The sequence below is a fragment of the Macaca nemestrina genome, chromosome 5, assembly GCF_043159975.1.
Source record: "Macaca nemestrina isolate mMacNem1 chromosome 5, mMacNem.hap1, whole genome shotgun sequence".
Classification (NCBI taxonomy): Eukaryota; Metazoa; Chordata; class Mammalia; order Primates; family Cercopithecidae; genus Macaca; species Macaca nemestrina.
The window spans coordinates 173,235,964-173,256,513 of NC_092129.1; the positions used below are offsets into that span (position 1 = coordinate 173,235,964).

At 44.8% G+C, this 20,550-nt stretch overlaps 2 protein-coding genes across 2 annotated transcripts in view; one reads left to right on the plus strand and one right to left on the minus strand.

Annotated features, from left to right (window-relative positions):
* LOC105482418 (synaptonemal complex protein 2 like) overlaps nt 1-3,425 on the minus strand; it is an 86,177-nt gene extending 82,752 nt beyond the window's left edge. The window contains exon 1 of the mRNA XM_011742510.3: nt 3,369-3,425. Coding sequence (XP_011740812.2) covers nt 3,369-3,377 — 9 coding nt within the window. The 5' untranslated portion in view covers nt 3,378-3,425. The remainder of the gene's footprint in view (nt 1-3,368) is intronic.
* Nucleotides 3,426-8,571: 5,146 nt separating this feature from the next.
* On the plus strand, nt 8,572-18,867 carry LOC105482626 (glial cells missing transcription factor 2). The gene is made up of 5 exons (XM_071097621.1): nt 8,572-8,893; nt 13,196-13,448; nt 14,030-14,142; nt 14,578-14,703; nt 15,659-18,867. Exons 1-5 carry the CDS (start codon nt 8,804-8,806, stop codon nt 16,595-16,597), a joined length of 1,521 nt encoding a protein of 506 aa, XP_070953722.1. The 5' UTR covers nt 8,572-8,803; the 3' UTR covers nt 16,598-18,867.
* Nucleotides 18,868-20,550: the final 1,683 nt, after the last annotated feature.

Sequence of the window (20,550 nt, forward strand, 5' to 3'; positions counted from 1 at the left end):
TGGTAGGAATATAAATTAGTATAGACAATATGGAAAACAGCATGGAGGTTCCTCAAAAAACTAAAGCCAGAACTATCATAAATCCAGCAATCCTACTCCTAGAGATATATCCAAAAGAAAAGAAATCAGTATGTCAAAGGCATATCTGCACTCCCATGTTTATTGCAGCACTATTCATAACAGCCAAGATATGGAATCAACCTAAGTGTCCATCAGCAGATGAATGGATAAAGAAAATGTGATATATTCACGCAGTGGAATACTTTTCAGCCAGAAAAAAAGAATAAAATCCTGTCATTCATGGTAACATGCATGAGCCTGGAGGACATTATGCTAAGTGAAATAAGCAGGGCACAGACAGACACACTGCATGTTCTTGATCACATGTAGAGGCTAAAAAGCTGATCTTGGCCAGGCGTGGTGGCTCATGCCTGTAATCCCAGCACTTTGGGTGGTCGAGGTGGGTGGATCACCTGAGATCAGGAGTTTGAGACCAGCCTGACCAACATGACGAAACCCCGTCTGTACTAAAAATACAAAATTATCCGGGCATGGTGGCACATGCCTGTAATCCCAGCTACTGGGGAGGCTGAGGCAAGAGAATCGTTTGAACCCGGGAGGCAGAGGTTGCAATGAGCTGAGGTCACACCATTGCACTCCAGCTGAGGAAGCAAGAGCAAAACTCCATCTCAAAAAAAAAGAAAAAAAAAAAGAAAAAAAAAAAGCTGATCTCATAGAAGTAGAGAATAGAATAGTGGTCACTAGAAAAGGGGAAGGGTGAGATAGGCAGAGGTTAGTTAATGGACACAAAATTACGGCTAGCTGGAAGAAGGAGTAAGTTCTAGAGTACGATAGCACTGTAGGGTGACTATAATGAACAACTTACTGTATATTTTCAAATAGCTAGACAAGTAGACTTTGAACATTCCCAACACAAAGAAATAAATGTTTGAGGTGATGGATATGCATAATTACTCTAATTTGATCATTACACATTGTATACACATATGGAAATATCACACTACACCTATTAACATGTACAATTATTATGTGTCAATTAATATATGTGTCAATTAAAAATAAATGATAAAGGCAAAGAAAAAGAACCATGTGTTAGTAGATAATTGAGTAGAGGCAAAAGTGAGATAGAAGGAACAGCTAAAGCTACAATTAATATTGGATGTTAGGCCAGGCGCAGTGACTCATGCCTGTAATCCCAGCACTTTGGGAGGCCGAGGCGGGTGGATCACGAGGTCAGTTCGAGACCAGCCTGTCCAATATGGTGAAACCCCGTCTCTACTAAACACACAAAAAATTAGCCGGGTGTGGTGGCGGGCCCCTGTAGTCCCAGCTACTCAGGAGGCTGAGGCAGGAGAATGGCGTGAACCTGGGAAGTGAAGCTTACAGTGAGCTGAGATCATGCCACTGCACTCCAGCCTGGGCGACAGAGCAAGACTCCATCTCAAAAAAAAAAAAAAAAAGACAAAAATTAGCCTGGCATGATGGTGCGAGACTGTAGTCCCAGCTACCCGTGAGGCTGAGGAAGCAGGACCACTTGAACCTGGGAGGTGGAGGTTGCAGTGAGCCAAGATCGAGCCACCGTGCTCCAGCCTGGGTGACAAAGTGAGACTCCATTTAAAAAAAAAAAAGAAAGAAAGAAAAGGATGTTAATTCATAGCACAAACTGACATCAGATAAACACTATGCTATGGATCTATAAAGAATTTCTAAGTTTTGTCAACAAATTCTGAATTAGTGGGAAATACTTCCCATCCCAAAGAAAATATTCCCAGGAGTCTTTATGTTACGCTTCTTTACCTCTTTTCTCTATAGACACTGCCCCATCTCTCCTTCAGTTTAACTCATATGCAGAGATGCTCTGTATATTTTTATTTCTACCTCCTTTCAAACGTCTCTGGCCTTGGTGGTGAGTACTCTGCAAATTCCAAAGAAATGCTTACTGTTTCTGGAATTTCTGGAGCCACTCCAGTGCACAGAAAGGTATCCCCCTCTGTGAAGATCATGTGGCAACTTTTGTGGGTAGGAACTTGACAGGAAAATCAGAAAGTGGGATGGTTTAGGCAGAAAAGGTTGTTAGATTGTCTGAGCTTCAGTCTCCTCATTTAAAAAACATGATGATAGCCGGGCGCGGTGGCTCATACCTGTAATCCCAGCACTTTGGGAGGCCGAAGCGGGCAGATCATGAGGTCAAGAGATCAAGATCATCCTGGCCAACATGGTGAAACCCCATCTCTACTAAAAATACAAAAATTAGCCGGGCGTGGTGGCGGGCGCCTGTAGTCTCAGCTCCTCGGGAGGCTGAGGAAGGAGAATCGCTGGAACCCGGGAGGCGGAGGTTGCAGTGAGCCGAGATCACGCCACTGCACTCCAGCCTGGGTGACAGAATGACATTCCGTCTCAAAAAAAAAAAAAAAAAAAAGATGAGAACACCTATACAGAAGGATTGGAGTGAGGACTGACAGAATGTTTGTAATGTTCTTAGCATAGTGCCTGGCACATAAAAATGGTTCAGTGAATGGCAGCTTTCAATGTAAGAGGGATGGTGAGGAGGTAATGCTTAAGTGCTCTGAATTTAAGCGTAGCTTGATGTTAGAAAGGTTTCTGTCCCAAATCTGTTTCCCCATGGCTGGGAAGATGGCGCCAGATGACAGATGGACGTTATGGAGAACAAGAGTGAGTTCCTGAATCTAGGCAAGCAGTTATCCCTGGCTATCAGAATCACCTGGGGTCCTCACTAACAAACTAACAAACTACCGGCCCACCGTAGACCAATTAAATCAGAATCTCTACCACCAGGAACCCACGCAGAAGAATGCTAGAAACACGCCCCAAGTGGTTTTTGTTTGTTGTTTTTGGCGTCCCTGGGTGGGCTCACACTCCACGTGTTTTTACTTTTTATTATTTATTGATAAGTAATAATTGTAGCTTTATCTTGGGGGCTGTCCTTTGACGTTCGGTTAAAGTCCCAGCACTTCGGGCTGCTTAACGCTATTGCACTTTCTACGCAGCAAGGTGGAAAGAGGGCTGGAAAACCGGCTAGGAAACTACGCAAAGCAACTAGAAAAGAACTATCTCATTGCTTTCCGAACACGAATTATCGGTTCCCCTTTCCCTGAGCGCTCTTTAGCAAGGGATCCGAGGTTTCTATTCTGCCTAGTCTCACCGCAAGCTGCCAATACACCCCGAGCAAATCCAAGGAGGTGGCGGGGGACTGTGCTCAGCGCCCGATCTCTGAGAGAACACCTCGGGGCGGCAGAGCCTGAGTCCCAGGGACCTCAAGCCCTCGCGCGCCCTCGCGCGCCCTCGGACTGTGGACAAAAGGTCCGGGCCTTCCAGGGGTCACTCACCGCTTGCATACCGAGGCTTCGGTCCTGAAGCGGCGCGCCGCTCAGCTTTGCTGCGCTGGGTCAGCCCTCTGCGGTTTCCCTGCCCAAGACACCCGCCCGCTGGGGGCGCTGCTGCGAGAGCTCTGGGGGCGGACCGCTTTTTGAGTCGAGTCTTCCGCAACTGTAATTGATGAATCCGCCCCTGCAGTTTACTAGAGCTCCGTGTTTGAGACTCAAGAAAAGCGTGCAAGTAACTAGCGCACACAGGCCAAGCCACCTGGGCGCACGCACACACCCTTTAAGAGAAAGCCAGCACTCAAAGGATGTGAACTATGTCGTTTAAACGTCCCGTATTTGCGAAATTCCAGAGAGACAGTCGTTCGCTTTGCGGTAGCTGTTCCAAGTTTTCGCCCCGCTTTAAAAAGCCAGAGGAACGGCCGGGCGCAGTGGTTCACGCCTGTCATTCCAGCACTTTGGGTGGTCGACGCGGGTGGCTCACTTGAGGTCAGGAGTTCGAGACCAGTCTGGTCAACATGGTGAAACCTTGTCTCTACTAAAAATACAAAAAATTAGCCGGGCGCGGTAGCATGTGCCTGTAACCCTAGCTGCTGGGGAGGCTGAGGTAGGAGAATCACTTGAACCCGGAAGGCGGAGGTTGTAGTGAGCCGAGATCGCGCCACTGCACTCCAACCTGTGAGACAGAGTAAGACCCTGTCTAAATAAATAAATGAATAAATAAGCCAGAGAAGCAGTTTTTGGTCCATTGATGTATGTAGACAGAAGGCGAACCCTTTGCTATGGTAACCAGACTTGTACCCGATATTATTAATACATTCCTGATTTCACACACACAAAAAGTGTGTTTGCTTGTTGTTTTTTAAGTACTGTGGTGCGGAGGAAGGGAAAAAAAAATTTTTTTAATCAAAACAAATAGTTTTTGTTGTTGTTGTTGTTTGTTTTTGTTTTGGTTTGGTTTTTTGCCTATTTCCTTTAACCTGACAAGTATGCGTACCAATGGCTGGGCTGATTTGTGTAGGTGGCCAGTTGTATGAACACGGTGGCAAAACTAAATTGGATTGGAGTTTTCCACAAAAACAAAAAAAAGACCCCTCCAATCCAAACATTCTTTGTGTAAAAATCAACTTGTATTATAACTAGACCTGTGAGTATTTCATGTCATAATATGTACAGAAGATATTTGTCTACACCAAAGCAAAACATAACATAACCAGAACCCCTGTTAGCCCAGGACTTGCACACACTTCTAGTCCGTTCAAAACAATGCTTGTGTCAAAGCCTGATGAACCCATTTTCTGGCAAGTATAATGTAAATATTCTTACATTAGTTTACCAATTTAAACTAAACCAAGGAAATTCAAACGCAGATTTTCTTCTTTTTCAATCAATGGAGTTTTGTGATATTAAACTAGTAATCAGTACAGGAACAGCTGTGAGTATAAACTATTGTGAATCAATACAAATATAATACCAGGGCAAGAAAGAAATAAAGAATAATAAGAAGCAATAAACAAAATGCTACAGTTTAAATGAATTTTATTTAATAGAATATTAAAAATTAGAGTTTTCATAATATTAGATAGCAAACTTCATCATCTGTTATTTTCAGGCTTTTGGGAAAAAACATATCCTTCCAAAGTCTATGGTGCAATGCATTCAAATCTTTAAGAGAAATTAAAAATAACGAAATAGGCAAAATACCTTTTACCTGTTTATTTATTTTTTTACTTTGATTAGCTTCTTTTACTAACATGTTTTGCCCAAATATAATTTGTGGGAACTTGAAATGCATATTTTAATTCTTCTCAAAGTAAATATGGTAGAGGCTCTATGACATTTCTTTGGATACCAGAATCCCTTTAGAAATTAATTGATTTGCTTTTAACATAAAAAAGTTTTATTTATTTACATTTTGACGGATCAGGTCTCTCTAGGAACATTCTGAAAGCACAGAGACAGGAACTATTCTAGCACTGCAATAAGACCAAAAATTAATCTCTATGCATTCTCAGAGGTAACTTTAAGTCACCATTTTAAAGTTATTTTTAGAACATTTGAAAGGATAAGTTATCTTAAACTACAACATTTAATGAAAGAATATATTTTAAAATGGATGATCAATGAATTTTCATTCAATTTTGGAAGACAAAACAACACGAAAAGCAACTGAATCAACAGGAGTTTCGGGGACCTTTGGCAGTCAGTTAATAAGATGAAAATCTGTGAATGAACCTGGTGGGTGAAGAGTAGACACATCTCTTCGTTCCCAACTGGACCTTAGTGGCGACCATTTGAGAGTGATTTTAATCAGAAACCCTGACGACTGACAGGACCTTTCAGGAGGGGAGAACTTCGGGAGAAAGGAGGCTGGGAATGAACACATCACTTTCTTCTGCTAGGACCCTTCAGCTTTGCTTGGGAGGAGGACCCAAGCTTGAAGATAAGGAAGGAAAAAATCGCGAGGAACTGCTCAAAGTTGTCCTTTCTCCCCAACAGAGTTCGCTGGTCCGCTGCTATTGGCCGGCTTCTGTGACAGACCGGGATACTTTTTCTTTTTCTTTTCTTTTCTTCTTTTTTCTTTTCTTTCCTTTTTTTTTTTCTTTTTTCTTTTTTCCTTCCTTCTTTCCTTCCTTCCTTCTTTCCTTCCTTCCTTCCTTCCTTCCTTCCTTCCTTCCTTCCTTCCTTCCTTCCTTCCTTCCCTCCCTCCCTCCCTCCCTCCCTCCTCTCTCTCTCTCTCTCTCTCTCTCTCTCTCTCTCTCTTTCACTTTTCTTTTTTTTGAGACAGGGCCTCGTTCTGTCGCCCAGGCGGGAGTGCATCGGCGCTGTCTCAGGTCACTACAACCACTGCCTCCTGGATTCAAGCGATCCTCCCGCCTCAGCCTCCCTAGTAGCTGGGACTACAGGCACACGCCACCATGCCCAGCTTTTTAAAATTATTATTATTATTTTGGAAGAGACAGGGTTTCTCCATGTTGCCCAGGCTGGTCTTGCACTTCTGGGCTCAAGCGATACTCCCGTCTCGGCCTCCCAAAGTGCTGGGATTACAGGCATGAGCCACAGCGCCCAGCCGCGGGATCGACTTTTCTAAGCAAGCTTCACTGTGCCTTTGGCTGGGGAAGTAAAAGGACAGGGAGTGTGGACCACCCTTAGCTTCCTGAGGTTGTTTCGCTCTTCCTTTATCCGCCTTTTGCCAACCGAAGGCACTAATCCTGTAAGAGGCGTTGGCATGGGCGCCCTCCCGGCAGAGTCCCGCGCAGCACCCGTCCGTGTGCCGAGCGCGGGCTTTGCGGTGCCGAGGTCTAGGGCGCGTCGCTCCCCAGGTCTGGAGGGTCATGGGTTCGGTTCATCCTCCTCTATCAAGGGAATTCGCCGTGAGGAGTTGGCTCCTCTTCTCTGGCTAGGGCTGGGAATGGAAGCGTGCAGCTGCAAAACAAGGGCGCGGGGAATAAATTCCAGAAGCCCTTTTCCCTGGCCGCCCAGAATCCGGCCCTGGCGTAGTCAGAGTGACTTTAGTCACTTCAATCGATTTTTTTTTTTAACTGAGGGTCTCCAAGTGCCGTAGTAGCCCTGGGCGAGACGGCTGCTCAGATGAGGAAGGTTTCGTCCCAGCCCCGGAAAACCCACATAGTCCTGCGCACCCCCGCACCACCGCGATTCTCTAATCCCCCAAAGCCTCCCAAGACTGTAATGGAGTAAAATTTCCACGACTATATCAGCAAAGTTTTTTTTGTTTGTTTGTTTGTTGTTGTTGTTGTTTAAGAGTTTTAAAAGAGTTGTGAGCCGGGCGCGGTGCCTGTAATCCCAGCACTCTGACAGGCTGAGGCAGGCGGATCACGAGGTAAATAGATCGAGACCATACTGGCCAACTTGGGGAAAACCCGTCTCTGCTAAATATACAAAACTAGCTGGTCGCGGTGGCGCGCGCCTGCAGTCCCAGCTACTCGGGAGGTTGAGGCGGGAGAATCGTTTGAACCTGGGAGGCGGAGGTTGCAGTGAGCTGAGATTGCACCACTGCACTCTAGCCTGGGCGACAGAGTGAGACTCCGTCTCAAAAAGAGTTCTGTTCAGGTGGGTGGCAACTGAGAGCTCCCCGAACCATAACCCCTTATTTAACAGATAAGGAAGCTGAGACCCAGAGGGAGCCAAAGCAGTGGAGAAAGCTAGGAGTTCTTCGGGACTTTACCCCTCTCCCTTTTCCGTCCTTCCCCAGGCTCCTACCTACCCCAGGCTCATTTCCCCCCACCTCCTCCGGGTTCACTTTGTAGGACTCCGTTCCTGCAGGGCCAGGTCCCTCCGAAGTCCCCGGGAGCGCGAAGGCGCCTGGGCTCGCGAGCATACGCGGAGGCGTGGCGCCCGTTCACACATCCCAAACAGCCGAGCGAAGACTCCGAGACACGCACAATAGTTAGGGGAAGAGCCGGCAGTGGAGGCCCAAAATGGGCTGACCCGTAACTAGGAGGTATGGGCACGGTTATTCAGCGTAGGGAGCGCGCGGACGGCAGAGGGGCCCATGCACGGTTCCCATGCTCTACTGGAATTGAGTGTTGACTCTCAGGGGACTTTGCTGGAAAGCCTCTGCTTCCAAAGCCTCCATCTAAGCCCCTTTCCGAAATCAGGGAAGCTGGATGCATTTAGAAAAAAAAAAAAAAAAAATAGGCCGGGTGCGGTTGCTCATGCCTGTAATCCCAGCACTTTGGGAGGCCCAGGCGAGCGGATCACCTGAGGTCAGGAGTTCAAGACCAGCTTGGTAAGGGTTTCGCATGGCGAAAACCTGTCTCTACTAAAAATACAAAAATTAGCCAGGCGTGGTGGCACGGACCTGTAATCCCAGCTACTCGGGAGGTTGAGGCAGGAGAATCGCTTGAACCTGGGAGGCGGAGGTTGCAGTGAGCCGAGATGGCGCCACTGCACTCCAGCCTGGGCAACGGAGTGAGACAAAAAAGAAGAAAAGAGAAGAAAATAATAATGTTTTAAACTTAAAGGATACATTCCAACTTACCCTCTCCACCCCCACCCCCTGGCTGCAGTTTCCCTTTGCTTCCAGGGCTGAGTTTAACCTCCACCTCCGTTCCTGGGTCTGTGGTGGAGGTGGTGGCCGGCCCCTGGAGCGTGGGCGCTAGCGAGGTAGGCGAAACAGGGCGGAGTCCCCCGGAGATGCATCTTTATAAAGGAGGGATCAGCTGCAGACGTCGATGCTACCGTTCGGGTGGAGACCGTTCAGCACCGCGGCCGAGGACAGGGCCCCGCCCGGGTCCATAACCATTGTCCCCAACTTCCAGATTTCTAAACAATCTCTCTCTCTCTCTCTCTGCCCCTCCCCTTCACACACATACCCCACTTTCTTCTTTAAAGAGTAGAAAAAAAATCACCTGGCGCACCTCTCCTTTTTTCTTCTATTTTTCAGAACCCTGGGCGGAAAGCGCGAGCGAGTTGGGCAGATGCCGGCAGCCGCGGTGCAGGATACGGTCGGCTTGTGCTCATACGGGATGCAGCTCAGCTGGGACATCAACGATCCACAGATGCCTCAGGTAAGTGAACCGGGTGTGTGCGGGCACGCGGGGCGCTGTCTATCCGAAGGAGGGAGGGAGAATGGCATTCAAGTTCTTGAAGAGTCTGCGGACGGACCATACACACACACACACACACACACGCACACACACGCAAAATTTCTGGGTTTCTGAGGCCCCCTCAAATGTAGAAAGAGAACTGGACTCCACAAAAGGCTGAATTGGGTTTAGAAATGTGTCTTCTCGGCCGGGCGCTGTGGCTCACGCCTGTAATCCCAGCACTTTGGGAGGTCGAGGCGGGCGGATCACCTGAGATCGGGAGTTCAAGACCAGCCTGACCAACATGGAGAAACCCCGTCTCTACTAAAAATGCAAAATTATCTGGGCGTGGTGGAGCATGCCTATAGTCTCAGCTACTCGGGAGGCTGAGGCTGGAGAATCGCTTGAACCTGGGAGACTGTGAGTTACTGTGAGTCAAGACCACCCCATTGCACTCCAGCCTAGACAACAAGAGCAAAACTCTGTCTCAAAAAAAAAAAGGAAAGAAAGAAGAAGAAATGTGTCTTCTCCCAGCAATTTCCTTGTGCTTGCCTGAAATTACGCGGAAAGCAGCAGGAAATGTTGATCAGGCTCCACATTCCCAGTCTTGGGGAGAGCGGGACGCCTGTCCTTTCGCTTCCCGTTAACCAAGGTAGAAATCAGGTGCCTCTCTCCTTATTCATTTACTTTAAATCCATGAGAAAGCTAGCGAGAAAATCTAAACAGATGTAAATACCACTGCTTCTCATACAGCAAAACTATGAGGTACAACTATAAAGTGAATCTAATGACCTAAACTTAAAACAAATAGCCAGACTTCAGCAATTTGTTCAGACCTGCCTGACTGCCCAGAGGAAGGAGGCCCCATAGTCATGCCAACGAGGCCATCTGTCCCCGAAACTTACTTCTTCTTTAATGACAAGCAAATCATCATTCTTTTAGGGTGAATTCGTTGTATTTCATTTTGTATAAAGCATTTTTGTATAAAGCATTTTTGTATAAAGCATTTTTGTATAAAGCAAAAATGGTTTGGAGCCAAGTCCAAAGAATGAACTGGGATGGATGAAGTGGTAAATGAAGTGGTTTGAAGCCAATTCCAAAGAATGACCAATTATGCTTGGTCATACTGGTTTGGGCCAAAACCGAGTGACTCTGAAGTCTGGGCTGTGGGGGATGGGGGATGTAGAATGAGAGTTGCTTCCCAGCCATTTACAAATGTGGGCTTCCAGCAATGTTGTGGCACAGGAATAAAAGAGATGTGTCATTTTTTCAGCAACTAAAATGTGCCTGATAGGTGTTCAGATGAATAGTAATTCATTGCAACATTGTGTCGCCTCTCAAAGAGGTCAGCACTTTTTTGGAGCCACATATTTGTAGGTGAGGTGTGTTTTACTCCTTTGTTTTTGTTTGTTTGTTTGGGGTTTTTTGTTGTTTGTTTGTTTTTTGAGATGGAGTTTAGCTCTTGTTGCCTAGGCTGGGTGCAATCGCATGATTTCGGCTCACTGCAACCTCCATCCCCCAGGTTCAAGTAATTCTCTTGCCTCAGCTTCCCAAGTAACTGGGACTACAGGCATGCACCACCACACCTGGCTAATTTTGTATTTTTAGTAGAGATGGGGTTTCTCCATGTTGGTCAAGCTGGTCTCAAACTCCTGACCTCAGCTGATCCACCCACCTCAGCCTCTCAAAGTGCTGGGATTACAGGCGTGAGCCACCGTGCCCAGCCCCCTCCTTTGTTTTAAAGTCTGCCTACTTTAGAGTCACATGGTACCACTTTCATGAAAGTGGACCACAGTACAGCAAGTGCATCTCATTCTGTTTCTGTCCATGTACATCTTCACAGGAAACAATCATATCTTGCATTTTAGAAAATCACATCCAAATAATGTAATTATGGTTCGTCTCTCAAGCATTTGGTAGACTTCCTATGTAAATACGAACTTTGTTTTAGGAGACTGGTTGTTAAGTGGAAGTATGTGTGTAATAGCTCAAAAGGGCCAGGCACACTGGGACATAGTGAAGTGAAGAAACTTAGCATCGCCCTGCTCTGGCTAACCAAGTGAGCGAGTTAAACTACCTGTATGACCTTGAGAGAGTCCTTGAATTTGCCTTAGTCTCAGGCTACTTACCGACTTGTCATCAAGTGGTAGAGTGAGATAACCATCTCAAACTCTCCTCCAGGTCTACGATCAGGTTCAGGTGGAGTGTGTGTGCGTACACACACAGACACACAACATGTCAACACTTTAGAACAAATGAAACCCAATCCTTGACATCCTCTATTCTGATTTTAAAGATACAGTCTCTGCGGCTCCACTGCCGGGGTCACTACCTCAGTAGCTCGCGTGAGGCATGTGGGCCTAGTCTACATCCTTAAGGGAGAACTAAAGAAAGGCTGTTTTCTGGAAAATTGTCAATTCATTACTAAGGTCCTTAAGTTAAAATATTCACTTTTAAAACAAAGATATTAGCATTTAGTATAAGCTTGGAGTTGATAGTACATCATTATATATTTCACTTGTGTCTTACCTTACATTAATGTACTAATTTATGTCAATTGTAATATTTCAGAGAAAAGATAAATAATACCTAATGGTAGTAATAATGATTTCAACAATATCTTTGTAATTTTGGAAACAAAATCACTCATTTACCTTATTACTGTTAGAATGTGCAGTATTCATGATGTATACAAGTCTGAATTTTCCAACTGTGAATACTTTGGCTTTGCAAATGTCTGATCTAATTTTCCTGAGTGGCAGGAGTGCGGAGGAGATGCAAATGGCTTACTACTATGATACACTGTTCGGAGCTTTTATCACACCAGCAAGGCTACTGGGTCTGGCCGCTACCCATCTTCTGTTTATATTCCAGCTATGCCACTGTGAAAGGTTATCTATTGAACCTCCATTTCCTTATTTAGTAAACAAGAGTAAAGATGTCCATCTTGCAAAGATGTTGTGAGAATTATATATATTGCATAATATGGCTTTGCAATACAATTCTGCATTGTAGTGTGAAAGCAGCCCTAAACATTACATAAAAGAAAGTGCTCAGTGGCCGGGCATGGTGGCTTATGCCTGTAATCCCAGCACTTTGGGAGGCCAAGGTGGATGGATCATGAGGTCAGGAGATCAAGACCATCCTGGCCAATATGGTGAAACCCCATCTCTACTAAAAATACAAAAATAGCCAGGCGTGGTGGCGTGCGCCTGTAGTCCCAGCTACTCGGGAGGCTGAGGCAGGAGAATCACTTGAACCTGGGAGGCGGAGGTTGCAGTGAGCTGAGATCATGCTACTATACTCCAGCCCGGGTGACAGAGTGAGATTCCATCTCAAAAAAAAGAAAAAAGAAAGTACTCAGTAAAGGGTGATTATGCAATGAAACTTATATGCAAAAGAGACATTTATTGCAGTATAAATAATGCATTAAATTGACAAAGACTACCAAATATGAATACTAAGGCAATGCTCGGTATTTTAGAAATAACTTATTATTTCAGTCATGTGGCTCTTTGTGGAGGAGAATGACAATCCCATGTTGCTCCGGGGAGCAGTCCAGTGCCAGGCAAGCTCACCCACACCCCAAAGCTCATGGCTTAAGTCCTTCATTGCAGTACCCTTTTAAACTTGGAGAGCCAAGTTGAGAGTAGGGAGGGAAGCTGTTCTTTCTTCTCTGACATTACTGTGGGTGCCACTGCTAATGTGACTCACAGGTTTGGCATGGAGAGCCAAGAGCTTTTGAAGAAAATGCACTGACTTAAAGATATTTACCAGTTAAATTACATTTCAGGGATAGAACATTCCAATCACTTTTTCCCCTGGTACTTCGATACTTAACTTAAAAATGTTTTCAACATTTAAACACACCAAGAAGTGATATAACATAGTGGTAAGAAGTACCGGCTCTGGAATGGGACTGCCAGGGTGTAAATCCTAGAGCCAGATCTTGCTAGCCGTGTGATATGACCTTGGGCAAGTTGATTAACCTCTTGGACCTCCATGTCCTCGTCAGTAAATTGGAAATAATTGTTTGCCTGTAACTTGAAGTCTAGATGAATTAATACATGTCTAGCATTTAACAGATAAGCACTATATAAACATTACTTATTACCTGGTTGTCAGGAAGTCTTATATAATAGAAAGAGTGGTATTTTGGGATTTGACATTACTGGATTTAAAAGGAACATGTTTTTATCCTAATGTGCTTGGAGAAATTTTAGAGCATAACGTGTGCAGTTTGGACTCGATAAACTAACCACCCTTACTTCTGCACTCTTCTAGGAGCTGGCCCTCTTCGACCAATTCCGAGAGTGGCCTGATGGCTATGTGCGCTTCATCTACAGCAGTGATGAGAAGAAGGCTCAGCGTCACCTGAGCGGCTGGGCCATGCGCAACACCAACAACCACAATGGCCACATCCTCAAGAAGTCGTGCCTGGGTGTGGTGGTGTGTGCACAGGCCTGCGCCCTGCCCGACGGTTCCCGCCTGCAGCTGCGGCCAGCCATCTGCGACAAGGCACGGCTGAAACAGCAGAGTGAGGATGTGGGGCCAGGGAGAGGGTGACCTTGGAGTCATGAGCTTTTTGTTGTTGTTGTTTTTGTTTGTTTGTTTGAGATGGAGTCTCACTCTGTTGCTCAGGCTGGAGTGCAATGGCGCGATCTCAGCTCACTGCAACTGCCGCCTCCCGGGTTCAAGCAATCCTCCTGCCTGAGCCTCCCAAGTAGCTGGGATTATAGGCACACGCCACCATGCCCAGCTAATTTTGCATTTTTGGTAGAGACAGGGTTTCTCCATGTTGGTCAGGCTGGTCTTGAACTCCCGACCTCAGGTGATCCACCCTCCTCGGCCTCCCAAAGTGCTGGGATTACAGGCGAGAGCCACCGCACCCAGCTAATTTTGTATTTTTAGTAGAGACAGGGTTTCTCCATGTTGGTCAGGCTGGTCTTGAACTCTTGACCTCAGGTGATGGCCCACCTCAGCCTCCCAAAGTGCTGGGATTACAGGCGTGAGCCACTGTGCCCAAGCATGAGTTCTTTGTTCCCAACTAATTTGCCCTTTCTTTCTTCAGAAGGGTCTGGAGTCAGGGTTAATATTTCTCCCTTCTGGGCTTTGCAGAGAAGGCATGCCCTAACTGTCATTCTGCTTTGGAGTTGATTCCTTGTCGAGGGCACAGCGGATACCCTGTAACCAACTTTTGGCGGCTTGACGGCAACGCGATCTTTTTTCAGGTAGGTCAGGTGAGAACACAATTTGTGATGGATACTTTTCATCAGACCATAAAGACCAAACCACCTATCATGTGCCTTCGGAACCCTGGGCCAAACAAAATACAGCCCCAGTGGCCAGAAATAGGTGCTAGAGCTCCCCAGGGACCTAGCGGGAGCCTAGAAATTTGCTCACTACTTTGTGCTCTTTAAGGTCCACAGATGGTAAACCAAGTCATAGGTATAGTTCTTTCAATAGAGTGAAGGGATTGCAGGTGATCTTTTAAGATGTCAATTCTTGAGGCTGTTTTATTTGTTTGAGAATTTTTTTTCCCTGTCATTTTGAAAGAAACAAAACTAAAGACTTGAGATCTTGGGAAAGGCATGATCAATTTTTGGGCAACATCATCAGCTTCCTTTTGAGGCACAAATGTATGATTCATTTTCTCCTTATTGCAGGCCAAGGGAGTTCATGATCACCCAAGACCGGAGAGCAAATCGGAGACAGAAGCTAGAAGAAGCGCCATCAAGAGACAAATGGCCTCTTTCTACCAACCCCAGAAAAAGAGAATTCGAGAATCCGAGGTAACAGGGAGCTGACAGTGCACAGCGGTCTCAGCTCATTTTCATCCCAAGATATGCTGATCATTATGCAAAATATGAAGGTCATACATTAATTACAAGGGTTTGATTTCATGTGAAAATTATATGTCTGTAACAAAATATCATTAAGTCAACATTTGGATAGGGTTTCTAATCCCTTCTTCTCCTTAAAAGAAAAAGCAACAATCTCTACAAGCAATGATACAGTCCTTATATGTCAGTGTGCTGACATCCTAATATAAGGCCGATTATGCAACAGTAATAAAGACAGAAATATGTGCCTACCAACAGGACATTGTCAGTGTACCCTTGAGAGGGTCCTTTCCATTATTTCATCCATAAGAATGGATAAAATTTCTCTGCGCAATTTAATTCAGTTTTCCTTTTCAACCAAAGCTTGCCAAGCAGGCAGAGTGTTAGTGTAAGGATAACAGAAACTGACACTTTCCAGCACTTCCTATGTGCCAGGTACTGGTCGAAGAGTTTCACACATTTAATGGTTGCAGAAACTCTATAATGAGGTTACTATGATTAAGTTCCATTTTTAACATGAAGAATCTGAGGCTCAGAGAGGTTAAGTGGCTTGTACAATTCGTGAGGGACAGAGTCAGGAATTGAACCCAGGCCTGTGTGGCTCCTAAGTCTCCACTATTAGGAACACAGTATGAGTGAGAACAGGACCATCTACCACTCAGAAGCATCCTACCTGGCTACCACGGACCTTCCTCATTCAGTTGTTGGTATTTATATCTGAGAGAGCTCAAGCTTAGCAACCCTTGGACCATGTGCTTAAATCACGTACCTGGGCAGTGCCATGTTCACAACACAGAACCCAGCGCGTGGATGTCTGTTTTTACTTACTTGTTGGCTATTGTTACGGGTGAGGGTGTCCTTACGATTTACATAGCATGTGTCTGTGTTTGTATCATTTTTCTAGGCAGAAGAAAATCAAGACAGCAGTGGTCATTTCAGCAACATACCTCCCTTGGAAAATCCAGAAGACTTTGATATAGCTACTGAAACCAGCTTCCCTATTCCGGGGCAGCCTTGCCCTTCCTTCCCAAACTCTGATTCTTACAAAGCTACCTGTGACCTAGCCATCTTTCAAGGAGACAAAATGCCACCCTTTCAGAAATACTCAAGCCCAAGAATCTATTTGCCTAGGCCACCTTGCAGCTATGAATTGGCAAACCCTGGTTATACAAATACGAGCCCATATCCCACCCTTTATAAGGATTCCACCAGTATCCCTAATGACACAGACTGGGTTCATCTGAACACACTACAATATAATGTCAATTCATACAGCAGCTATGAGAGAAGCTTTGATTTCACCAACAAAGAGCATGGCTGGAAACCAGCTCTTGGAAAGCCCAGCCTTGTGGAGAGGACTGACCATGGGCCGTTTCAGGCCATGGCCACTCGCCCTTATTATAACCCAGAGCTTCCCTGCAGGTACCTCACGACTCCGCCACCAGGTGCCCCTGCCCTACAAACTGTGATTACCACCACCACTAAAGTGTCCTACCAGGCCTACCAGCCCCCTGCTATGAAATACAGTGACAGTGTGCGAGAGTTGAAGAGCCTTTCGAGCTGTAACTACGCTCCTGAAGATACTGGGATGTCTGTCTATCCAGAAGCCTGGGGTCCTCCAGTGACAGTCACCAGGGCTACCTCTCCTTCAGGGCCACTTCCTATGAAAATTGCAGGAGATTGCCGGGCCATCAGACCTGCTGTGGCTATTCCCCACGAGCCAGTTTCCTCTAGGACAGATGAAGCAGAGACTTGGGATGTGTGTCTGTCTGGGCTGGGCTGTGCAATCAGTTACTCAGATAGAGCGGGTCCCTTCTTTACCTATAACAATGAGGATTTTTGAAAGACAATCCAGGGGACAACATAATAGCAGTGTGCATGCAGGTAGGAGGCAGGGAAATGTGAAATGGCAATGATCTCTTATTGAGTGGAGAGATTCACCTTATGTGCAAAGAAACACAGATCGTAGGAAAAAGGCTGAGTGGCTGAGAAAATAATCAGTTGGAAATGTTTAGATAATATGGGAAATTTCACACAGCATTTTGAAACTGGCTACAATACATAGAAGTAACTCAGGAAAGTGTGAGTCTCTCAAATGAACCAATAAGCAAACTGGAGGAGGTTAAATACTGACCTAAGTTCACTTAGCTTACTAGTGGGAGTAGAAGTCAAGGATTCTGGTTCTTATTCTAGGGTTTTTCCCATTAGAGCACCTTAGGGAATTTCACATCCCCAGAGGCTGCCAAAATAGCTTCAGGAGGAAATTTTTACAGTCTTATCTCCTGAGTCATTTCATGAAATTTTTGTTTAGCATTTAGAACCTGTTAAACTAGCTTCAGGAAGTAATTTTGATTGTTTTATCTCCTACGTATATATCTACAGCTTTTTAAAAAATCTCTAGCAATGGTAAAGTTCAGTTGTTTTTAAAAGATTCATATTAGCTGAATACCTTTTCATAACATGATAGTTGCCGTAACAGAGACAGTCTAACAATGATTTGTATTTAGTGGATTATCATTGTACTAAATACATTTTTTCCGATTAGGTTTCAGAATCAGAATTAAAATGTTTTGCTAAAATATAGCTTTATGGTTCCTCTGTTATTCTTCATAAAGGTAATTGACAATGTTCAATTAAATGTAACAAGGACATTTTAAAGTAATGAAGCCAACTCTTGACTTACTTCAAAACAGAAATAGGAAAAAAATTGTTCGTATTATGATCTGGGAAACAGTTGTTATGAAACATTAAAACATATTAAATAGGCTGAGAGAGGTGGCTCATGCCTGTAATCCCAACACTTTGGGAGACCAAGGCAGGAGGATTGCTTGAGCCCAGGAGTTTGAGACCAGCCTGGGCAACAGAGAGAGGGCTCATCTCTGGGCAGCAGAGAGAGACCCCAGGGCATGGCAGTGTGCCTGTAGTCCTAGCTACTTGGGAAGCTAAGGTGGGAGGATAATTTGAACCCAGGAGGTCAAGGCTGCAGTCAGCCATCTTTGTGCTACTGCACTCCAGCTTGGGCAACAGAGCAAGACCCTGCCTCAGAAAAAAAAAAAAAGTATTAGTTTGACTGTTTTGTAGTTTATTTGCAAAATACCTGTTGTTATATTCTGTCATAACAGAAAGCCTTTTTAAAACATTTGGCGTGTGCACACACACAAGCTTTTGCACTGCTCCCAATATTCACTAATGTTTAGTGAAAATACTCTGTTTTCAAATAAAGATAAACTACATGAGCAATAGATTTTTGAGGGGGGGTGCCTAGAAGTATCATCCTCAAATTTGCATAGAATAATCAATTTGTATAGCTAAATTGTAGTAAGTCAGATGCCATTTTAAATCATTGAGCATTCTATATTATCCAACTAATTCATAGAAGCTTAATACTCAAACATCACAAATGCATGCAGTCTTACCAAAAGATTAAGTAGGTATGAGTACACTCCTATGAGTTTCTAACCAACCAATTTTTTTCAAAGGGAAAGATGCTTAGTACACTCACTGGTTACTTTTTTCTTTGAACTTCCATTGCCAAAACTCACAAGCTATAGTAATATCTAACATTTATATAGCACTTACTGGCCAAACACGGTGGCTCACACCTGTAATCCTAGCACTTTGCGGGGCTGAGGCAGGTGGATCACTTGAGCCCAGCGTGGGCAACATGGCAAAACCCTATCTCTACCAAAAAAATACAAAAATTAGCCGGGTGTGATGGCACACGCCTGTAGTCCCAGCTACTCAGAAGATTAAGGTGGAAGGATGGCTTGAGCCCAGGAGGTAGAGGTTGCAGTGAGCTGAAATAGCACCACTGCACTCCAGCCTGAGCAACAGAGCTAGACCCTGTCTCAAAAAATAAAGAACATTTAAAAAATGCTAATATATATATCAGCATTTACCATGTGTCAGACATTGTAAGCTCTGGACATACATTAATTGATGTAATTGATTTAATCCTCACAGCTGTCCCCTGAGCTACCCGAGGAGGTGAAATGACTTATAGATCAAGTGGGAGACCAAGATTTGAATCCAGGTCATCTCCCTGTTCTTAGCCAATACATTATATTGGCTTTGATTGTACTCTTTTATCAATAAAATTGCATATATACTTAAGCATTGCTCTTGGCACAGAGCGAGCTTTGTTACTTCTAAGCGTTCGTGTTCCAATGTGGGACTTTGAGGAATCCCGGCAGGATGGGGAGGAAGGGCCAGGGATGGGAGTAAGCAGACATACTGGAGTCCCTGACACAATTGTTTCCCAACATGTGGTACAAGGGTCCCATGGGGTACAGAGTGAGTCTAGACAGTCCACAAATATTTTAATAGTTACTGACTTATTTTAATGTATAATAGAAAAAGATATAAATAACACATCAAACCCATGATTTCAGGTGGTGCCCATCATAATCCCAAAAGACACAATACTGAATGCCATAATCCCAAATGTTGAAATCCAGAAAGATCAAAATCCCTAATGTCTAAAATCTCAAAAACCACAATCCCAAAAGATTAAAATTCCAAATGTTGAGATCCTGGAAGCTGAATTCTGGAAAAGGGGTTAACACATTTTCAGTTGCATGCAGATAGTTACATTGTGTTAGTTGCATCATGTTAGGCTGAGCTACCATGTCTTTATTTGGAAATTTAGTATGTTAAGGAGATGCATATGGGTGTCAAGTTAACAAGGGATCAACTTATCACTGATAGGAGAAGTATGGCATGAATTGGGTTGAAATGGAAAGCAGGGCTCAGAGCCTTGAAGTCCAATACAGGGCATCTAGATTTTATTCCAAGAACCATGGCAAACCACTGAAGAATTTTTTTTTTAAGACGGAGTTTCGCTCTTGTTGTCCAGGCTGGAGTACAATGGCTCGATCTGGGCTCACTGCAACTTCCGCCTCCCAGGTTCAAGCGGTTCTCCTACCTCAGCCTCCCGCGTAGCTAGGATTACAGGCGCATGCCACCACGCCTGGCTAAGTTTTATATTTTTAGTAGATGGGGTTTCACCATCTTGGCCAGGCTGGTCTCGAACTCCTGACCTCGTGATCCACCTGTCTTGGCCTCCCAAAGTGCTGGGATTACAGGCATGAGCCGCCGTGCTTGGCTACCACTGAAGAATTTTTAGCAGAAAAGTGGCATGATCCAATTTATCTTTTGAGAGGAATCATCCTGACGCTGTGTGGATACTGGATTAAAGCTGGGTTTAGGAAGCAGGAAGATGACTGCAAGTAGTCCAGGCAGTAAGTGGTGGCTTGGACTAGATGGTAGCGGTGGAGATGGAAGGAAGTAGACAGATTCAAAATGTGATTTGGGGGGAAGATCCACTCGGGAGCCCCTCTGTCTCTGCAGGAGAGAGAACTATTCTCCTTTCTCCTTCTTTCGCCTATTAAACCTGAGCTCTTAAACTCACTTCTTGTGTGTACGCATCTTCAATTTCCTTGGTGTGAGACAACAAAACTCGGATATTTACCCCAGACAATGACGCTGCTTCATTTTAGGGACCCATCTGGGATCGTTTCTAATAGCTTTTAAGGGTTTCTAATAGCTTTGAAGATTGCGACATTGGAATAGAGAAAAAACGTGCAGGACTCATGAAGAGCTGAAATGTTCATGAATGTCAAACAGGAGTTAACTGCATGCACTACACCAATAGAAGTCTGAAGACACAATTGGAGAAACTGATTGTCTTACCAAAGCTTTGACTGGAAGTGTGTTTCCCTTTAAGGAATCAAGCTTGACTTGCAGAGCCAATAAAAGCCCCTTGGGGATGACTGGCCTCCTACTTCGTCTACACAG

Excerpts from the sequence above, each read along its gene's own strand:
- LOC105482626 (XM_071097621.1), top strand. The coding sequence starts at position 8,804 with ATGCCGGCAGCCGCGGTGCAGGATACGGTCGGCTTGTGCTCATACGGG. Across the intron at positions 14,143-14,577 it reads GCAACGCGATCTTTTTTCAG|GCCAAGGGAGTTCATGATCA; the intron begins GTAGGTCAGGTG and ends TCCTTATTGCAG. Across the intron at positions 14,704-15,658 it reads AGAGAATTCGAGAATCCGAG|GCAGAAGAAAATCAAGACAG; the intron begins GTAACAGGGAGC and ends TCATTTTTCTAG.